Source organism: Scomber japonicus, chromosome 18 (genome assembly GCF_027409825.1).
Source record: "Scomber japonicus isolate fScoJap1 chromosome 18, fScoJap1.pri, whole genome shotgun sequence".
Lineage (NCBI taxonomy): Eukaryota > Metazoa > Chordata > Actinopteri > Scombriformes > Scombridae > Scomber > Scomber japonicus.
In genome coordinates, this window is record NC_070595.1 from 6,054,557 (window position 1) to 6,076,485 (window position 21,929).

General features: G+C 36.5%; 2 protein-coding genes across 2 annotated transcripts in view; both read right to left on the reverse strand.

The window, feature by feature from the left end:
* LOC128379423 (DELTA-thalatoxin-Avl1a-like) overlaps positions 1-21,929 on the reverse strand; it is a 122,022-nt gene that overhangs the window by 43,423 nt on the left and 56,670 nt on the right. The gene's annotated exons all lie outside the window — the stretch shown is intronic.
* On the reverse strand, positions 2,119-7,176 carry LOC128378665 (interferon-induced very large GTPase 1-like). The gene has a single exon (XM_053338229.1). It carries the CDS (start codon positions 7,174-7,176, stop codon positions 2,473-2,475), a length of 4,704 nt encoding a protein of 1,567 aa, XP_053194204.1. The 3' UTR covers positions 2,119-2,472.

The window sequence follows — 21,929 nt, forward strand, 5'->3', positions numbered from 1 at the left end:
AATAGATTGTTTGTATAAACCAAAACAAACCTTTGCTGATTTGCTGAATATGAATTAGTGCTGCTTTACTGTCACACTCATATACCAATTAAAACACTTCAACTTCAACACTGTACTACCTGTGACCAGACCATCTCATTTCAATGGTTTAGAAATAAGAAAAGTATAATGAGAAAAGTGATGTGGAAGGTTTGGCTACATATTGAAAGACTTCAAGGGTCAGTTTGCTCAAATCACAAAAAATAGATTTCCTCACTTCCCCTGAGCCAAGAAGATACTTTGAGATTATAACAACAGTTAGTGAAAACAGTGGTAATGATGATGTGAGGTCAAAGTAACATGACAAATCTTCACATCAGATAAAATGCACTCTAACTTTCCACTTAAACCACATTTTGTCTCCTATAACTTTAAACTGCTTTACTTTAAACTAGTTTTTGTCAGGAAGTTGAATTGATAAACAGCTGAAAGTGAAGGAAATAATTCTGTCTGATAGTGAGAAGTAAAGTTTCAGTTCTTAAGAAGCAATGTTTTAATTTATTCACTAAACAGAATAAATAATGACCTGGATGTGAAATCTGTGGCTGTTTCATCCACAGCAGAAGTGTGTGTGTGTTTGTAATGTGTTTGAAATGATTTTATTTATTATGTTCTCATTATAATAATTGTCAATATCAATTATTTGAGCACCACTGGTGATTATTCTGGCCCATCAAACAAGAGGAGGGAACGGGACAGCTGGACAACATCCTCACTCACAGGTATCTTCATAGTGTTTCTACACCATTCTTTTTGTTCGATGCAAAAGTTTGAAAAGTTTGAAAAATTCTCAAATTTATTGCATTCTACAACATATTAAATGCTTATTGAATAATATGATATTGATACAGTCAAAGGTGATGCACCATGTTATCATTTTTGTAGGTTTTTGAGATGTAGAATATAAAATGATAATATAAAAACACCTGAATGTGTGAAAAATACAATGAAAAAAAGAAACACCTGCACATTTACTCCAAGCCATAAAAGTTTATTGATGAAAATGTTTCAATCCTACATGAATCTTCATCAGGTCAAAATGTTTCATAAATGGAAAACATGCTCATATTTATATATCATGCACACTAATAGTCTGACAAGCTCTATGATGGCAGGTGTGATTAATCATCCAAAACAATTAACACTTCAATAAAGTACATAGAAAACAATATAATTAAAAAGCAGGAACACAAAAGTTATACTTCAAATGATCAAACATCTTATATAGAAACATTATATCAGATTCATCATCACATATATAAGAATCTACATCACCTACATTCAACTATATATTGTATTAAGTAAGAACAAATAAAGAAGAAACTTCAATTCTTGAACATAAATTGGGTCTTAACATCTTTCTATTAAAAGTGGACTAGATCAAATAACAACAAAGAAAATAAAACAACTGTTAATTTATAATATTTAGAGAGAGAGCCATCATGATACTATCTCCATTTTATATTTGTATTTGATGTCATTCTCTTGATTCAGACCTCAATAAAAATAGAATCAAACATAAATGCACTGTGTTCTATGGCAGGTGTTACATGTGTTAATAGAGACTGTTACATAGACACTACATATGAAGTATGACTCACTGTCACTGAATGATGAATGTAATAAATGATGAAATCTTTTAGAAAGGTTCTCTTCAGATGAATGACAGTGTTTACATGAAGTGTGGATATCTGAAGAGCTGCCACAGAGCACAAGTTCACTTCAACTAAACTACAAAAACACTGATGTGTCAATAATAACAGAATGGTTGAAAAGAGATAAACATTACACAACTGAACACGTCAAATACTTTAAAACATATGTTTGATATGTTCTCTAACATGACTCAACTTAAACTGTGTTTTTATGTTGTAACTTTCTACAAACACACAAAACCTCTTTGACAGGATTTTGAGAATTGAATTTAGATTTCAATAATTGAACTTCACACTTTAAACTTCATGTATTCTGATTTCATTCAAATTCAAATATCCATCCTTTGTCTCATCTTACATATAACACAAAGTACTTCCATCAAGTCTCTTTCTTAAACAAACAAACAACATATTGTGTTCTGCTTTTACATTTATGGAAACTATCTGCATTTCCAGAAATCCTCTAACTGACTTTGTAGATGATAAATTGATTTAAAGTTTTTATGAAACAAAAATCCTTCAAGTAGTTTTGTTCTTGTGTCCTCTTTAGTTTGATGTGTTGATTTCAATCAAGCAACCAGATGTGTGTTCAACAGTCAAAAAGTCTTGTGTATGTATGAGTTCACTGACTGTTCACATTTATTACTCACACACTAATTCACCTGTCAACTATAACATCTGCATAAATCTGAAAACACTGTTTTGTGTTATTTTGGTTCATGAAAACAAAACAGTGTCATAATTGTCAGCAGGGTTGTAGTTGTGTTGTGTTGGTTCACTAACACATTTCATTCAGACTTCTAATAGCTGCTTCTTTAGAGTAACTTTTCCACTCTTCAGGAATTTCACCTTCACCCTTGAATTTATACTTATAGTGTTTTTCTAGCTGGTCTTTAAATCGACATACAAACCATTTCCAGTATGTCAGCTTATACTCATCAGGGGTAATACTCCAGTTAGCATAGTCTGGGCCAGCAGTCCAGTACTGTTTAAAGGGAATGGACTTATCTGAATCATGACGAGGGTAAAAACTGCGATCACTTGCAACATTGGTTGTACAAAAATCAATGCGCATCTCATCTGTGTTTCTAAAGTGCGATCCTTTGATCCCAGAGGGTCGATGAAAAAGCACACTGTGTTTATCAGGACTGTGATCCCTGATGGTGTTTGTACAAACAGCTCCACAGAATGGACACGTTACCCAGCAGCAGTCACACAGCCGATCAATGAGGATTTGATCTGGCTTCAGCTTGAATTCCTTCATCTTATCCAATGAGAGGCTGTTCAACTCTTTAATGATGGATGTAAGTCCTTTCTCTATCTCTTCTTTAAGAAAATCAAATTTGTTTATGTCACTGAAATTTTGAGAACTAATGGTGTCAAATGTCAGCACATCTTTAAGCAAACTGGAAAATTCCTTCAGCCACATGTCTGTGTTTCCTCTCTGAGTTTTGACTTTTTCTGTTGCATCGAACAAAGCTTGACTCACATGTTTATTGATGTCTTCAACATTTTTCTTCAGTATATTCTGTGCTTTAACTTTGTACTTTGTGAAGATGTATTTCTCTACTTCCTCTTTTATGAAACTCTCTGTTTGGCTCCTTGGGCGTCGGATGTAGTTGATGAAACCATCAAAGTCTTCTTTCTCTGCCAGTGACTTCAACACATGTTTCTCCAAGTTCAACCTGTTCCCATTGAATGCTGGGAAACTGCACCTCATCTCTCCAGCGAGATCAATGGCAGTTTTGTTACAGGCAGCTTCAACAATAGAAACCTTCAGTTTTTCACAGATCAGTTCTCCAAGCACAACAGCAGATGAGTTTCCTTTGCAGAAACTTCTGAAAATGTTGTAATATTCCTTTTTCTTGTTTTCTAAATAAATGTGAGCATCATTGTTCTTCTTGAATCTGTTGTGAGACTCTGAAATCCAACTTCTTGCCTTGTCAAACACATACAGTAACAGATCAACTGTAAACTCCTTCTTCAGAGCATATTTCCTCTTTGATTCAAATTCTTTCACTTTCTCTTTGACATTTTTTGCCACTTCTTGCAAGAAAGTTTGACTGTAGCCTCTTGTAGCTACAGGTTTGCTCTTAATGTTACAAAGAGACTGTTGTTCAACATCATCAATGAAGGATCTGATCTGTTGTTGTTCTTCATGTGGAAGAGAAAGCCTTAAGTAATTTACGGCTGCTTGAATCACTATATTCTGGTTCTTCTTTGAGGTAACATAATGATAATAATCTCCAGTACTTGGTATGTTTTTGTATCTGCCGCTGGTTTTGGAATCATGTATTAGAGCACATTCAATACCAAGGTCTTGCAGGATAGTAAGCAGTTCTTTTTCCAGGTTGATGTCCTCAATAGGTTTTATGTCTTTAGTGAATTCATTAACCCAGACACTCCAAACACTGTTGAACTGTTTATTGAGTTCCTTTTCATCTTTGGTCTTGTTTTTCAACTGATGAGCGAGTTCTTTGCTCTTTTGTAGCAGCTTGTTTTCAAACTCTGTCTTCTTGTCATCCATGTTTTTACAAGGCTTCTTCTGCTGAATGACCTCATCCAGTTTTCTTTTAACTCCTCTCACCTGTTCATCATGAAACTCTTTGATTCTGTTTTCAAATCGGCCTCGCCACTGAACCAACATTTCTTTGTCTCTGTCATCATCAAAGAACATAGTCATCTCTTTTTTGATTTCTTCATATGTTTTGCTCATTTCTTTTAAAAGATAACTGAGCTCAATTTTGTCAAGTGTTCCATTTTCAATCCTGGTATGAAGCTGGTCCTCAATGGTCAACATGTTGCTCCTCAGGGTCCAGGTCCAGTTCCCATACTGGACCTCAAGTTTTCTGTACACTGCAATCTCATGTGTGTTTTTGAAACACAAAAACGTGTTTTCATTCAGAAGAGCATCCCACAGGTCCTTTATGTTGCTTTTGAACTGTGAGAGAGTCATCCCAGCAGACTGTGAAGCTTTAGAGAGGATGATGTTCTTTAAATCCTGGACGCTCTCACTATAACTTGGGTTTGGAGGAGCCATGGGTGGACTTCCCTCCCACAGTTGAGCAAAGTATTTCACATCTTTCTGCACATCAAATGAAATGACATCATTGAAGCATTCAACATCACAACCCTCCTCTTTGGCAGCTAGTTTAGCCATCTGGTCCAGTTTTTCTTGTAGTCGTCTCTTTCCATCCATGTTTTTCTCTGCAGCTCCAATATCTGAAACATTCTGGTGAACAAACACACAACTTGGAGAAAGTTTAACTTTCTTCATCCTCATGAAAGCCTGAACAACAATCTGAAGGACATCTTCCATCTCTCCAAAGATGTTGATCAATGTCATGTTGCCCAGACCAACAACAAATGTTGCCAGTTCATTGTCGTGGTGAAGAGTGGTGTTACCTGCCAGCTCAAGAGCACGCAGTCCTTCAGTGTCCACCACTAGAACATAGTCAAACTTAAAGTCTTTCTTCATCTCCTCTGACACTTTGACCAGCTGCATGAAGGCTCCCTTGGTGCACCTGCCAGCACTTACAGCAAACTGTAATCCAAACATGGCATTCAGCATGGTGGATTTTCCACTGCTTTGTATCCCCAAAACTGACAGAACAAAAACTCTCTGATCTCCCAGTTTCTTGATGACTTCATCTAAAAGACTAGAGATCCATGTTAAAGGCACATGACCTGCATCACCATCCATCAGCTCCATTGGGTGTCCTGATATCATCAGCTCTGCAGCGAGCTCAGGGTATTTAGACCAGTCAGTCTCTTCCATCTCTGTTTGTTCCTGCAGAGATTTATGAGCTTCATAGATCTGTCCAATTTCTCTAAAGATGTGCTCTAAGCCAAAAGTAGCTGACTGCAGTTTTTCTGATATTTCCTCAAGCTCAGTTTGTTTACTTGTTAGCCAATCAGATTTGTCATGCTTCTTCTTCAAATCCAAGACTTCAGACCACTTCTCATCATACTTTTGGAGAATTGAAGACAGATCATCTGTAGAGAGTGCATCTAGTAAGATCTGAATCCATTTCAGGAAATACTGTTTTTCTTTTGGTGACAGAGATGAGAGGCTTTCAATGAACAACTTCATCAGTTCACTACAGGAAGCAGAACATTGATCTTCACGTATTTTCCTCATTTCCTGTTGCTTTTTACATTTCTCCTTCTCAAGTTTCCCTTTGAGGTGATACTGTTCCTTGTTTATTTTGCACCAATCATGCCACAGTTGGCCTTGACAAGGGAGATATTTATCTTTAATCCCTGAAACATCCATCCCTTTAAGTACATTCACTATTTTCATAGCAGCAGATTTTCCTTCTTGGCAGACTGTGTCATCTTCATCCACTCTGATTCCAGAGACCTCAGCCATTGTTTCTAGCTGGAAGGATGTATGTGGTCCAGACAAGATTTTTTCAATGATTCCTTTCAGTTCTTTACAAACATCTGACTGACTTTTGTCTTTCAGACCCATTTTGTATTTTCCCTGTTTTCCAACTACACCACAATCATTATCAACAATGAGACAAATGAGAGGTTTTGGAGACTTGAAAAGGGCTGAGATAACTGCATTAGCACTTTTGTCACTTCTCTCCAGAGTTGGTAACAGAACAACATTGACTGAAGAGTTTTCCATCAGTATTTCACGCTGTTTTTCAATCATCAGAGCATCACCATGAAGATTACAGAAGGTAATGCAGTCAGTGAAGGCATCATTGGGTTTCCCAGCAGGGCAGTACCAGGCAATCTCTGCCACACCGTCCATCAAATGGCGAGATTTGGTGCTTCCTGGACAGTTTCTGTGGAAGAAGGTGCTGTGACGCTCGTTGATCAAAGTGTTCATCAGCTGAGATTTAGACAGTGACAGTGAACCAAGACGGAAAAATGACACCATGGGCGTCTCAGCTCTGTAAATGGGCATACTCTTCATGGTGACAGTGTTTGAATCATCTCTGGTTTGAGTTTTCTTCCAGCTTTTCTTTATTTGTCTGAATGTCCACAGAGGACACTCAATATCCATTGAGACTGGGTCAGGAACAAGCAAAGGTAAGGCGTACTGACACTGTGATAGCTTTGTGATCATGTTCTGCTTCAGAAAGCTGTCTGAGCAGTGATATACTGCCATTTGAATATCCATTGGATGAACATGAGGATGTTTTGGTTGATCAGAGTCTACACTAGTGCTCAAAAAATCATCAAAGTCATCATCATCTATTTTCTGTGGCTCTGAGTGGCTCCCCTCAGGACTGTCTTGTTTTACAGGAATATATCTGGCTCTGTAGTCTAACATCATCAACCTCTGAAGAAAAGTGTGAGCTAGATCTTTCTCAGATGTGTCATGGTGCTGTTTCACAGGTGGACTTATCTTAAGAAAAGCAGCTGGTGTCAACTTTTGTTCATATTTGTCTTGAAGGTGAAGTCTGCTGAGCAATGTTTCAGTTTCTGTTAGATGTTTCTTCTTCCTGTTGATCTCTTCATACATGTTCACTGACTGCTGTAAATAATAAATAACTATTTATTGTATGTAAAACACATAAATATAATCATTGAATCATAAAATAAAAAGTCCTTGCGATAGAAATTGAGTTTCTTACTTTATCTTTGTTTCCATTGTCATCCATATTGGTTCCTAAAAAACAACAGAGACATTATTATTAGAGGACAGAGTAAAGTGTTTTGTTGTCATCATTCTCCTGAAAACACAAAACACAGCAAAGTTAGAAAACAAACATTGGGTTTATAATAATCCACAGTTCATTCTATTTAAAATAGGTAATGTGTCAGTGTAGTCCAAAATGAACCATCCCAAAAATCTTTGGTACATTTAGTGCTATTTTACTCTCATATACTGTAGTAATTAAAACGTCACTAACTTGTTTTATTGTCTGTAGGAACACAATTTAAAGTCTCCATGAAATGACCTCACATGACCTCTACTTCTTGTAAAACAAGATATCTTAAATGGTGACATCATCCTACATTGGTGGACCTAAACTGATATTTACACTTGCACATGATGTTGCAGTATATCCTGCCACAACATCCTGTTTCAACAATCAAAGAAGTAAGAGCGTCATTTCATGGGGACTTTAATGACCTTACACAGATTGTCACATCAACATGTGAATCAACATCACCATGACGATAAAATAAGTAATATGTTAGTGTAATCTAGAATGAACTATACCAAAAATCTAATTAGTGTTATTATACTCTCATGCTTGAATATCGATTAAAATAGAAACAAACAAACTGAATCATGTGTTTGTCTGCTCCCACATGAACTCTGGTTGAGATTTAATGAGTTTTCTTCAACAGTGGCTTTCTCTTTGCCACTCTCCCATAAAGCAACAGTTGTTGTAAGCAGAGTCTCTCCCATCTCAGCTGCTGAAGCTTTTAACTCATAGAGTAGTTGTAGGTGTGTTGGTGGCTTTGCTCACCAGTCTCCTTCCTGTACGTTCACTCAGTTTATGAGGACGGCTCTAGGCAGATTGACACATGTGCTATATTCCTTCCATTTCTTAATGATGGATCTAACTGAACTCCAGGGGATGTTCAGTGACTTGGACATTGTTTTGTATCCATCCCCTCACTTCTACTTTTCATCTACCTTTTCTTGGAGTTTCTTGGAGTGTTCTTTTATCTTCATGGTGTAACTGTAGCAGCTATACTGATTAACCACAGTGATTGAACCTAAATTATTTTATTAAAAAAGTCAAATTATATTGACCATGATTCTGTTTATAAAAGTAATAAAAGGTGAAAACATCCAAGGGGGAGAATACTTTTTATAGGCATTGTAAGTACCTGTGTTAGTTCAGAATCTGTCTTTGAAGAAGCCAATGGCCACTACTAACAATCACCCAGACTGTCTCACTTCAATGCTTTTAAAACAGACCTATTAGTTGTAGAAGTTGAGTGTTGTAAAGCCCAGCAGCGTCTCCTGGTGGACTAAAATGTGAGTGACAGTCTCAGAGTGTCTGCTGCCTAGCTTGTTCACTGCAGCACCACCAGGAGTGAATTGAGTGAGAGGAAATTTGACCTGTGGCAGGTTGGGTTCAGTAGATGATGCTGAACTCTGTGAACATACTGTACATAATATATATATATATACATACAAAATCTCTCTCCTTCTCTCTTTTCTTCTTCTACACACTTATTTAGCTACCTCCAAACATAAACATTCTCTCTTCAATATGTACAATATATCACTTGTGTGTATACAATGCATATTTGTAAATATCTGGGGGGGGGGCTTATACACCTACAGTACTGAATCCAAAAGGCTGTATCTGACAGATATAAAGCTATATATTGTTATAAGAAATACTCATCATAGGGGTAAAGGGTTCTGCCTTTTACATTATATACTGTAGATGCGCTTTAAAAGTGATTATTTTCTTCCATGACTCCCCCCATGCTGCCACATTGGCTACTGTAAGGTTAACAATTCATGGTTGGTTGATCCTGGGAATGTTGTATGCATGTTGATCTTAGTTAAGGTTGTGTTTATCCCTATCTACTTATCTAATTTCAAGATAGGAGCCACATCTGTTCCTAAGAGTTTAGAGAACCAAGACATTTATGACTGATATGAGATGCTCTTTTGATGAAGATAATAACTTAATAGAGAAAAGGTTAAAGGTGACATTCCAGATGTTGGTCAGAAGAGTATTTCAACCCTGTTGGAGTTGTGTTTGATGAGAACAACTTCTCCTCAGCTGATTATTAAACCAGCCTAATTGAAGCTCGACTTGTGCCCTGTGTGAGCGTTCAGCACCTCTTGCCTCTTGGTCAAGAAATCTCACCTATCACCACCTTACCACAAAACACAGGTGATTCACTTTGTAACTCATGAATCGCTGGGAGGGCAGAAAACAACGGCATCTATTGTGTGTGGTCAATCTCATGCTTAGAGCCAAACCAACAATGAATCTAACTAATAACAAGTATTGTGTGTGTATCCAAATCTGAAGTATCATTTTGCTCTATGTTGTAAATCTCCACTAGATTCCTAATATTAGTCTTTGGATCAGTTTCTAATTAAATAATAAAAATAATTTAGTTACAAATAATAAACAACAAGCAGTAATAAAATATCAGTTGAATTATCAATAAAACATACGATAAACTACGGAGCATAGCTCAGTCCATATTTAGTTAAAAATCATATGTAGTTTGGAAATAAGGAAGTGATGCAGCATTAACATTTTGGATAACAAGCAGAAATTGATAAAGAAAAGCATCTTATGAAAAGCATATTCAGGTCCAAAGCCCTGCCACATGTTCTATACCAGACCAAAGTTATTTACATTACCGTGTACGTCGAGTATCAAATACCAGTCGCTGGCCAAGCAGCTGATACAGAGAGACCACTTCCTGCTCAACAAAGGCACAGCTATTCTATCTTGAGAGAGCACCTCAACATTATACCTTTAAAAGCATAAATGGTGACCTGGCTCCACTATGTCTTTTCTTATTTTCTTTCTTTCTCAAGGTCTGTAGTGTGATATAGTCACCTGTTTTAGTGCTCACTCTTATACGCTAACAATTAATGAGGGCCATATTTTGTGGTTGATAATATCAGCAGGCTTTATGCAGTCAGGTGGCCAGAATGATAAAAGACTGATAATACAGTCATGTTGTGGGGGCAGAGGTGGGATATGGAGGTTTTTTGGTTTTCTTGCTCCAGAAGTGGAAACTCCTTTTAGCAGCATGTGCTCCTATAATATTATCCAGTGGGTGGCTACTGGCCTTTTGTTTGTTCATAATTCTTACTTTTTGATGTTATCTTCATGATAACATTGTTTTCTGAGTATGAAGAAAGATCTAGTTGTCTTCCCATCAGTAGAAGATGGAAACGTTCATACATTTATATATTTATCTTGATCATTTTTTATGAGTTATCTGATCAATCAGCCATTTAAACAGTAACACAAAAATCATAACACTGAATGTCAAAGTAATTAACCATGCTGTTAAGAGACGCTAAATACTTTCCATGCTTAAAAAAGACAAGGTACAAGTGGCACTGTTACAAGAGACCCACCGTACAGACCCTGAACATTTAAAATTAGGATGGGCAGAATAAGTTTGATCAAGATGAATGTAGACCTACTTCCCCGGATATTATACCCTATGCAAATGCTGCCACGTAAGATCAATAGGAGAGTCATTTTAGATATTGAAGGGTTTCTGTCCGCAGAGATTTTTCATCTGGGCTTCAACCTTTAATTAAGAATAAAAGCTCCAGGCATATTAAGTATATTTGATGACTGGTATTCAAAGAGAAAGGTTTTCTCTTATTTATTTGAACATGGTAATTTCATGTCATTTATACATATTCAGAATAAACCACATTTTTGGTTTTCTCCAAGACAGGCATTTTGTAAAATTGTACCTTACATTCCCAGATGATCAACCACTTTAAATTCCTGTTGAATATTTCTTTCTTAATTTTAATTTAACTGCCTTTAATGTCAAGCAATGAATTACTCTTTTTAAGGAAAATGAATCTCTTGTAATTCTGTTAATGGTGATAGAACCAGGGAGCTGTGGGAAAAGGACTTAGAGGTTTGAGAGAGTCCATATACAGTATACATTTAATAATGCAGCACACTCCTCACTTTTTATATGAAATGAATTCCCAGATTTCACCCTTTGTGTGAAGTGTAAAAAAAGAAGTAGGAATCTATTTCCACTGTATTTGGCAATGTCCATTAATGTCCAGATATTGGAAAAACGTAGCTGAGGAGCTTAGCTCAATTTTCCACAAATCAGTAACATTAGACCCAGTATTGTTTCTTCTGAGTAAAGCTACAGATCAGCTCTCTTTATCCACTGGACAGCTGACTTTAATGTGTAAACGTTAGCTTCTAGTGAGGCGATGTATTCTGTTCCAGTGGATGTCTCAACACAACAGAGATGACTTATTCTGATTTTAGTCTCTCCCAGATGGACCATATTAGTCACATGTTGATAGTGCTACAGACTCACTGAGAACAACTCTGGACTCCATCACTCCTTTAAAAAAGAAGATAATAAAACAACAGAGAACAGCTACATGGTATAATTCTCATACTCAGCAATTAAAGCAAACTTCATGAAATCTAGAAAGAATATGGTGTTTACCTAACTAGAAGAATCTCACCTAGTCTGGCAGGACAGTCTTAAAATATATAAGAAGTCCTCTGTAACACCAGAGCTGTATATTACTCATCACTAATAGAGGAGAATAAAAAGAGTCCTAGGTTTATTTTTCAGCACTTTGGCTAAACTGACAAAGAGTCATAACACTACTGATCCATGTATTCCTTTAACTCTATGGGACTGATTTACTAAATGTCTGCGTGTGTAAACATATCACCTGCAAAAAATGTGCAGCTGATCTACTAACGCAGCACACTGATGTTTGCGTCTTTCAACTGTGTAAGATGAATCACGCTGTCCATTTAGTACGTTTGACATAATGAATATGTAATATGAGGCGTTTCAACCCCAGTGTGCAAAAGACAGGGAGGAGAAAAGGAGAAAATGCAAAAATGTTATTTAGCACACGCATTGTGATTTACCAAACCTGAAGGTAATTTTCTGACGGTAACTGTGTCTATAAATAATACCTTTGAAGGGCAGATATTAAGCTGCTGCACACAGATGATTGCTGTTAATGTGGAGAGGAGGAGACAGAGGCACAAAAACAGAATACACACAGGATGGATTTTTTCCACCCGTGTTTATTTGGTTTTACTAACAGCATTGACTTTGTCACAAATAATCTCCCATATGTTGGTTTTTCTGGTAATATTTGTTTTTGTTATAACTCAATATAATTGTGAACCTCTTCACTAGAACCTGATCACATTTCATTTTGTGCTTGCAGCTTTCTGCTCATCCAAACTCTCCATTCAGACACAAAACCCTCATTTAAATACTGCTGTCTGCACCTGTTGCTCCTGTTTTCATTTACACAGTTATTCTTAGTAGATCACCTGCAAAATGCACACAAACACAACGCGCAATCTATTACAATTTAGTACCCTTTATGTGGGATCTTAGTCAATCATGTCCTAAGCAGTGATGACTTCCTGAGTTTCTTTAATGATACAATTCTAACTATTAGGGATTAAATTCATCACTTCCTGCCCTCAATAGGTAATGATTTATCCTCTAACACAGGAAACTTAGAATCGCTGTCGACAGTTTTTCTCCAGTAGACCTTACAGAATTAACTTCACTGATTGATTACTTCATCCAAACCATCATTCTGTCTCTTAGACTTGATTCCAACTAGGTTGCTTAATGAAGTCTTTCCCTCAGTTAGAGATCAATCTGTCTTTAGTGACAGGTTATGTACCACAGTCCTTTAAGGTAGCTGTAATTAAACCACTTCTTAAAAAGCCTACTCTTGATTCAGAGGTTCTAGCCAACTATAGGCCGATATCGAACCTTCCCTTTCTCTCCAAGATCCTTGAGAAAGCAGTTGTCAATCAGCTGTGTAACTTCCTACATAGTAATTTGAGTTAGTTTATTTGAGGATTTTCAGTCTGGATTTAGAGCTCAATGGACTTGAACATTTAATTGGCATCAAAAGAACTGTATTAAACTGGTTTAAGTCCTACCTATTACATAGATTTCAGTTTGTACTGAAATGAATGATAAATCCTCCATGCAAACAAAAATTAGACACAGTGTTCCTCAGGGTTCAGTGCTTGGACCAATACTATTTTACTTATATATGCTTCCTTTAGGTAATATTATTTAGAAACACTCAATACATTTCATTGCAATGCCAACGATACTCAATTATATCTGTCAATAAAGCCAGATGAAAGCAACCAGTTAACTACAAACATGCATTAAGGACATAAAGGCAAACACCTTAGAAACACATTATCTAATGATATAACTACTCTGGCCTCCAGCACCACTGTAAGGAACCTAGGAGTTATATTTGACCAGGATTTGTCTTTCAAGTCCCACATAAAACAAATTTCAAGGAATTTCTTCTTTCATCTGCGTAATATTGCAAAAATCAGACACATCATGTCTCAAAATGATGCTAAAAAACTAGTCCATGCATTTGTTTCTTCTAGGCTGGATTATTGTAATTCATTATTATCAGGCTGTCCTAACAAGTCTCTAAAGACTCTCCAGCTGGTCCAGAATGCAGCTGCTCATATTCGGACAAAAACTAGAAAGAGAGATCATATTACTCTACTTAAAAATCTAGAATGGAGTTTAAAATCCTTCTCCTCACTTTCAAAGCTCTTAATGATCAGGCTCCATCATATCTTAAAGAGCTTATAGTACATTATGTACCTACTAGAACACTGCACTCCCAGCATGCAGGTCTACTTGTGGTTCCGAGTATCTCTAAAAGTAGAATGGGAGGCAGAGCCTTCAGCTATCAGGCTCCTCTCCTGTGGAACCATCTTCCAGATTCGGCAGACACTCTCTCTACATTTAAGAGTAGGCTTAAAACTTTCCCTTGTGGGCCAGCTCCTAGTTTATGCTGCTATAGGCTTAGACTGCCAGTGGACTCACATGATGCACTGAGCTCCTTTCTCTTTTCTCCTCCTCCTCCCTCTCTCTCTCTCTCCATCCATCTATATCCATTAACATTCATGTACTATCAATGCATTCAATAAGCTAAACTTCTTCCCCGGAGTTGTCTGTGCTTTCTGGTCTCACAGGTAATCTGGGCCTGTAGACGTCCGGATGACAGATTCCAGTGCTGTGCTTCTCGCTCAATATTGATTTTATTTTTTTTTAAAAAGTGAAAATGTGTATATTGAAAAGGTTCATTGTTCATAACATTTGTCTCCTTTAAAATCAATAAAGTTTCTGTATATTGTTTTTATTTTAGATTTTCAACATTATACAACAAGTATGAATTTAATATCTATAATTTCACTGTAAAATAATGTTACTATACAATCAAAGTTTTAATAGGGAATGTACCTTTCTCATTGGTTGTAGATGGTTTTACAGACTTGTCTTCAGCTTCTCCTCCTGCTGTTTTGTTGTCATCATTCTTCTCTGAGTGTTCAGCATCATCAGGTTTATTCTCTGGATCACACTAAGAAAAGTGATTTTAATCACATGGTTAGAGCATTTCAGAATAAGAATGTATTTTTCAGTGATAACTGGGCCAAGAAAACAGCAACAAGTTAAACATACGACATTGATGATCAACGACACAGTTTTAGAAAGGAAATGCTGTTACATAATGATGTTTTTACCTTGATTTCAGCTGCATTCTCCTCCAACTCCTCTACTGCAGAACCTTATGAGAAAAACAGTTAGTTAGTTACAAGTTAATAATAATAATAGTAATGGTAATATTACTACTACTACTTTCATACTACTACTACTACTACTACTACTACTACTACTACTACTATTACTACTACAAATAATAATAATAATAATGGTAATATTACTACTACTACTTTTATACTACTACTACTACTACTACTACTACTAATAATAATAATAATAATAATAATAATATTAATAAAGGCTTAATCATCCACAGTCCATTGTATTTGTTAAATTTCATTTAAAATTGGTCATTTGTTTGTGTAATCAAAAACAAACCATACAACTTTGCTGATTTGGTGAATGTCAATTATTGCTGCTATACTCACAATCATACAGCAATAAATACACTTAAGAAATTTAAATTTTTTTTGTCTGTGGAAATAGCATCTAACAAACTTATGTACCTGTGTAAGTTTTCTAGAGTCTGTCTTTGGAAGAGCCAAATGTTTTACATTTTCTAATAATAAACAAGCACATGACTATGTGGAATGTATTTTGACCTGCCAGAGATATTGGGCTCCATGCAGAAAAAAAAAGCGTCCTCAAAAAAAAAACAAAAAAAAACAAAACGCCAGTTTTCTAGACTAATACGCTCATTTCCACATCAAGTTGGTGCAGTGGGCGATGAGGCCCCCTACTATCACGTCAACTTGCTGCTGAGAGTCATGTAACCACACCTCTCTCTCTGCAACTCTCTTGTTGTCAAATAACTGTACAACATTTACTGACATTGATCTGTGAAAATCGAACAAATAAAAAATCAGATTAATTGTAAATAAAATATTCTATTAATGATAACATGTTAATTAAAAATGTAACAGCTGTTCAGAATTATGTTTAGGGCCCCTATAAACCTGATCAGTGTCATCTCAAGAATATGTGTTAAATATAGTTCAAAAACTGTTTTAATCATGTTAACCTTTCATACAGTTGTTAGGACTGTACACAGCAGCACTGCTGTGTGACCGTGTGTGCATAACAAGCACAGTGTACAGTATGTGTGCTGCACACCGCCTATGTAGGAGTGTATTAAAATCGTAATAAGGTTGGCACGCAGGTGTTCGAGTAGTTAAGAGCACATGCCACATGTACAGAGGACCTTTCCGCATGTCACCCCCCCCTCTCTATCCTGTGATGTCCTGTCTCTCTACTGTCAAATAAAGGCATCTATGTCAGAAAAAAATCTTTAAATAACTGTGAAATATGCAGCAGTGACTTCACACTCCACTTTCCACTTTCTCAAAAACTGCATTGGGGGAAACAAACAAAGACACACGCCCGCCATCCGCTGTGCACCGACCACAAGGTGGGTCCCTTAGTTTTTAAGTGGACATTTAATGAGACAGTTTTTTTGTGCGGATTATTTTGTTGTGCATTTATTAAACACATGTTAGCCAGTTAATTGAAGCAGTGTGGCTTAATTCTTGATTACCAACATTAAAATCTCACCTGTTACATAAGATTCAGTCCTTACTGCTTTGTAGGATTTGTGGTCAGACTGGTCCTTCTGCTCTTCATTGTCATCACTCATCAGTCCACTGCAGCAGCAGCGAAAGATGTTTCTTAATCCAGTCTCAGTGGATTTTGTATCATCAACGAACCTGACTGGGGGCTCTGACGTCACTGCAACAAAATAAACAACATAAATATATTATAATCATTGAAACAACAACCTTAATGTTTTGCTGACAGTTCATATAAGGTATGCATTATTAGAGCAACACAAGTGTTTTGTTGTCATCATTGTTCTCTGAGTGTTCAGCAACATCAGCTTTATTCACTAGATCACACTAAGAAAAGGTGATTTCTCTCACATGGTTAGAGTATGTGACATTATCTGAGTGTTTTTCACTGATAACATGGGCTGAAAAACAGCTTCAATATAAACTTCACACACACAGTGGTGAAACACTGATTAAAACTGTTAATTCAGAATCATGTAAGCTGTACAATTTAATAAATAAATAGGCTACATAAAAATACTGGACTTGTGATCATCCACAGTTCATTCTATGTATTAATTGTCACCAACATGACAATAGTTCTTATGTTATCATAAAACAAACCAGACACCTTTTCTGATTTGCTGATAATCAAAGTACTACACAAATGTATTTTTACCTGTTATAACAAATGAAAACAGGAGAAAAACCCACTGACATGTGTAGACCTACTATGAAATAGATTAAACACAGAATTATATGCAGGTATATTTGAGTTATTTTGTGGAAAATGAATCAAATGAAAAGTAAATGGACTACTTATGTTGCACTTTTCCACTCAAAGTGCTTTTCCACTATATGTCACATCCACACATTCACACACATTCATACAGTGATGACAGAGGCTACCACACAGGCTGCTAACCTGCTCATCAGGAGTAATTTAGTATCTTACCAAATGACACATCGACATGTAGACTGGAGGAGACAGGAATCGACCACTACCACCCACTATAAAATAAATAAAACATACACCTGCAGCCTAATAGCTTTAAGAGTAAAGATTAAAAAATGAGCTAGTTTGTAATTATGACTAAAGTCCATATTTGAATAGTCTATCCTATATTTGATCTGCTCAGCTGCAGCCAAATCACTCTTTTATGGCTCATCAGTTAGACATGTTTAAGTTAATGCAATAACTGACAATAACTGACAGTAACAGAAACACTATACAGCAGGCTCACTGCTCCTCTCGTCCTCTCTTGTCTTTCTCAGCGAGGGCGGGGCCGGACCCGCCAACATAGCTCAGTAATTTAACTATAACATAGCAAACATGAACACACTCTAAATGGCACACCCATGTTATTTATTTAGTTTTCAAAGTTCAGGGAGTCACTGCAGAGGGGCTGAGTCTCCAGAGCTGCGGGTTGCCGACCCCTGACCCAGACCATCTAATTAAAAAAAAAAAAGACATTTTAGCAGCAGCTCCTGGTGGACTAAAATGTGAGTCAGTGACAGTCTCAGAGGGTCTGCTGCCTCACTTGTTCACTGCAGCAACACCAGGAGTGAATTGAGTGAGAGGAATTTAGGAATATATTTGATCATACTGTATACAGTAGCAGTCTCTCTCCCTTTCCTATCAACCCACCCACACACACACACACACACACACACACACACACCACACACACACACACACACACACACACACACACACACACACACACACACACACACACACTCTTCACTACTACAGTATACAGTTTATCATTTTCTCTAATTGGAACTAGAGCTAAAAGAAGCATTATTTGTCTGAAGCTAGAAGTGTCACCGTCTGTGTTGCATGTGACAATAAAAGCTGTTGAATCTTCCAGTGACCCAGACATTACAAAAAGTGTTTAGTTTACAGAGGAATGAGTGTGTTAACCCAAACTCTCTGAGGACACTAATAACACCACCCTAACTGCTAGTGGCAATTCACTTTATTCATTAATTCTGGGCTGAATGTCTGAATATTGCCTAATTTACCTACAGGCTAAAATCTCACTAGTCCGGCCAGGCAGAGACAAACAGTGCGGCAGAGGCTGGTTGATATCTCTAAGACCCTGACCACCTTCACCCAGTTTGTGACATGCAACACCAGAGGGAATAAGACTTTGGATTTATTATATGCCAACGTTAAGAAGACATATACCTTTTTTTGAAAGCACTATACAAATAAAATGTATTATTATTATTATTATTATTATTATATAATGCCACAGCCCCCTCACTCCCCATGTTCATAGAGAGATGAAGAGGGAGCTGAGGAGGGCTGAAGACTGCTACAAGTTCAAGATTGAGAACAACTCAATAGAGGTGTGGGAGGGGTTGAGGAATATTACTGGCATGAGCTGGAGGAGCAGTGGAGGGGACAAAGACTACTGTATGGATGCAGGAATGTCTCAGAAGACTTGTGTGATGACATCATGTTCCAGTTTCATGTTTCTGTCCTACAGCTTACCGTGTGCTCCTGTGTCAGTTTTTGTCAATTTTTTTGCTAAATTCTTCTTGTTGATCTTCTTTAAGGTTTTCTTCACCACCTCCACAGACTGATCACTGTAGGCATCTATTATCTTATCTACAGTGTCATGTCTGTCGGCGTTTTCCAGATGACACTTTGGGATGAGAGGGGAGCCTTCTGGGAGGTCCAGTTCCTGAAGGTGCCATTTAAAATCCTTGAATTCCTTTTCTCCCAACCTTTGCAGTATCTTCAAAAGCTTCTCTTTGTCCCCCATCGTCCCCCAGACCTCTGTTAAAATGAGAAGAAATGTTTAACTCCCAGGACAACAACAAGTGGAAATCTTTGAGTGTCTTTAGTTCCATTATTACATCCAGAATTGAATCTCAATTTACAATCAAGGCTTAACTCAATAAATAAAAAGGGAAAACTATTCAGGCTCTGACTGTGCTCTGTCTCTGTCTTTATCTACATTCAACTTCATATACTTTTTAATATCTATTATTAGTTTGTAAAGTATATAAAATATAAAGTATGTAAAGTGACTATGTAAAAACTTAATCACTGTTTAAAATGTCATTTATTTCCTATAGTCAAGTATGGAGTACCTCATGGGTCAATTGTAGGATCAATCTTATTCTCTTTTTATATGCTCCCATTCAGTTACATTATTGGTAGGCATATATATATATATATATATATATATATATATATATATATATATATAAAAATAATATTGCCATTTACTTAATAGAGACAAGGAGGCATACAATACAAACTCACCTGGAGGGTGAAGATTAAAACCAGATGTTTCCAGATGAAATTATTTGTTTGAGCCAAACCTTGGAATCAATAGGGTTAAATGTATAATAATATAATATCTGAAAAGGCTTAAGTGTTAAGTGTTTAAATGTATCCACATTTATTTATAAATCCGCACTTGAATTTAATTGATTAAGAATCATTTCTAACAAGTAATTAAGAGAGAGCAAGCACTCTGGTGCAGCAGTATAGGAAGACTTTAGTTCAGTTTCATTAATTAATATATATGACTGTATAGGACTGTGACCTTTATCCTCCACCAGCTTCAGTACAGTCATGTTAGAGATCTATTCATGATATGAACCAGAGGAATGATTACAGCGACCAATAACTGCTTCAATGCACATATGTGTCAGTATTGTTTTGTTTTTATACTTATTTTTTATTTAATTTTTAATATATAACACAGATAAGGAAAAAGCACAGACATGCCTTAAAAAAATAAAAACAAAAAAACCCCAGAAGAAAAACAACCACAGATGAGTCCAAGAAAAAAAGTAGCATATTAGGTCAAAGGATCACATTTGTATCATCTTTACAGTGATAGAGACTGTTTATTTCAGGAGGTAAGTATTCCAGTTTGTGCCATTTTTTTCTTTTTCAATATATCATTTCATGCTAGACCAGTTTGTGTCCCTACACTCAAACAAATCCTCCCATGTGGCCATTTACAGAGCATAGAGTCCAAAACCAAAGTCCACAGTCCATTTATGCTTAATGCTCACCTGAGCCTCCTATTGTACTCCAGAGGCATATGTAAGTGTTACAAGCATTTCTTATATAGAAATATGTAATTGTACATACACACACCGGTAATTATACACATATAATCACTTACACACATCAGTATCTTCCCATGTGCACCCATATCTGCATATGTTGTTGGAGGTTCTTTAGATAGCCATCTTCTCATAATGACCTTTTTACTAGCTGCCAACAGTACTTTGATCAAATACTTCACTAGAGTTAATTGTCAATGACATATTCCACAGATATATTGTACAGAAGTCATGCTTAATCTCAAACCCCATTATTGCCTTAATCTTTTCCACTACTTCTAACATGTCAGTATTGTTTTAGACAGGTGTCTTCAGCAGCAGCACTGAGGGATTAATTATTAATTAACAGTAGAGACAGTGAAATGAAAGGAGACAGTCATAATGTCTTATTCCTACAAAACAACAACAAACAAACTAAATCTGATAAAACCAAATATTGTTCTGCTTCTTACCTGATCAACTTGATCCCTGTGAGGTCATTTCCTTTGATTGTTCAATCTGAATTACTGATCAGACTGTGACACGTGCAGCGTTGCTCCCTGCTCTGTTTGAACTGAAGGGAACTGTGTAAAACAGGAAGTGCAACTGATTAAAAACAACCACAGCAGAGGACGTAGGTTTGGTTTCAGGAGCACAATGAAGTCACACAAAATACGCCAAGTCAAACTTTATTATCCCAACAGGAGAAATTAGGTTGCCCTGTTTGTAATTTAAGTCTTGGTTTCCTGTTCTGTCTTTGATTGTCACCTGTTTGACTTTTTCTTGTTTTGGTTCTGTTTGACTTCCATCTGTTTTGATAAAGCCTGTTTTTATTCATATTAGTTTTTGCAAGACATATTCTTCAGCCAGTCTTTGTGTTTGGGTCCACCTGCTCCTCTTTCCACCTGTGACACTATTGCTGAAGTGGTGCTCAAGTAATTCATCCAGGGTTTACAAGTGAAAGTAGAATAGCTCTAACTCAAACTTTATCTGATATTTTGTGACGATACTGTTAACTATTAATTAAACATTAACCAGTTAGTGGAGTTTGGATTTCACATAACAAGATCAGAAAGGCAATAAACACATTTTATGGATGTAAAGGTCATGTTATATGAGTTTTAATGTAGTCTTTTTTTAATGAACAAAGTCTCATGTATATTATTACAGAGGTAGCTGTTGTAAATTATCAATGCTGATGCAGAAGTCTGTGCTTATCAGTTTAGAAATGGTCCTCTTGAAGTTTGTTCTTACAGCCAGGTTTCCTGCTCAACACAACATGCCAACAATAAATGTTGAATATCTCCATAATCACAAGGACCATACACATAAAAATGTGGTATCAAATGAAAGCTAACACTCATATGATGTCTGCTGAAGTGTCAGTATG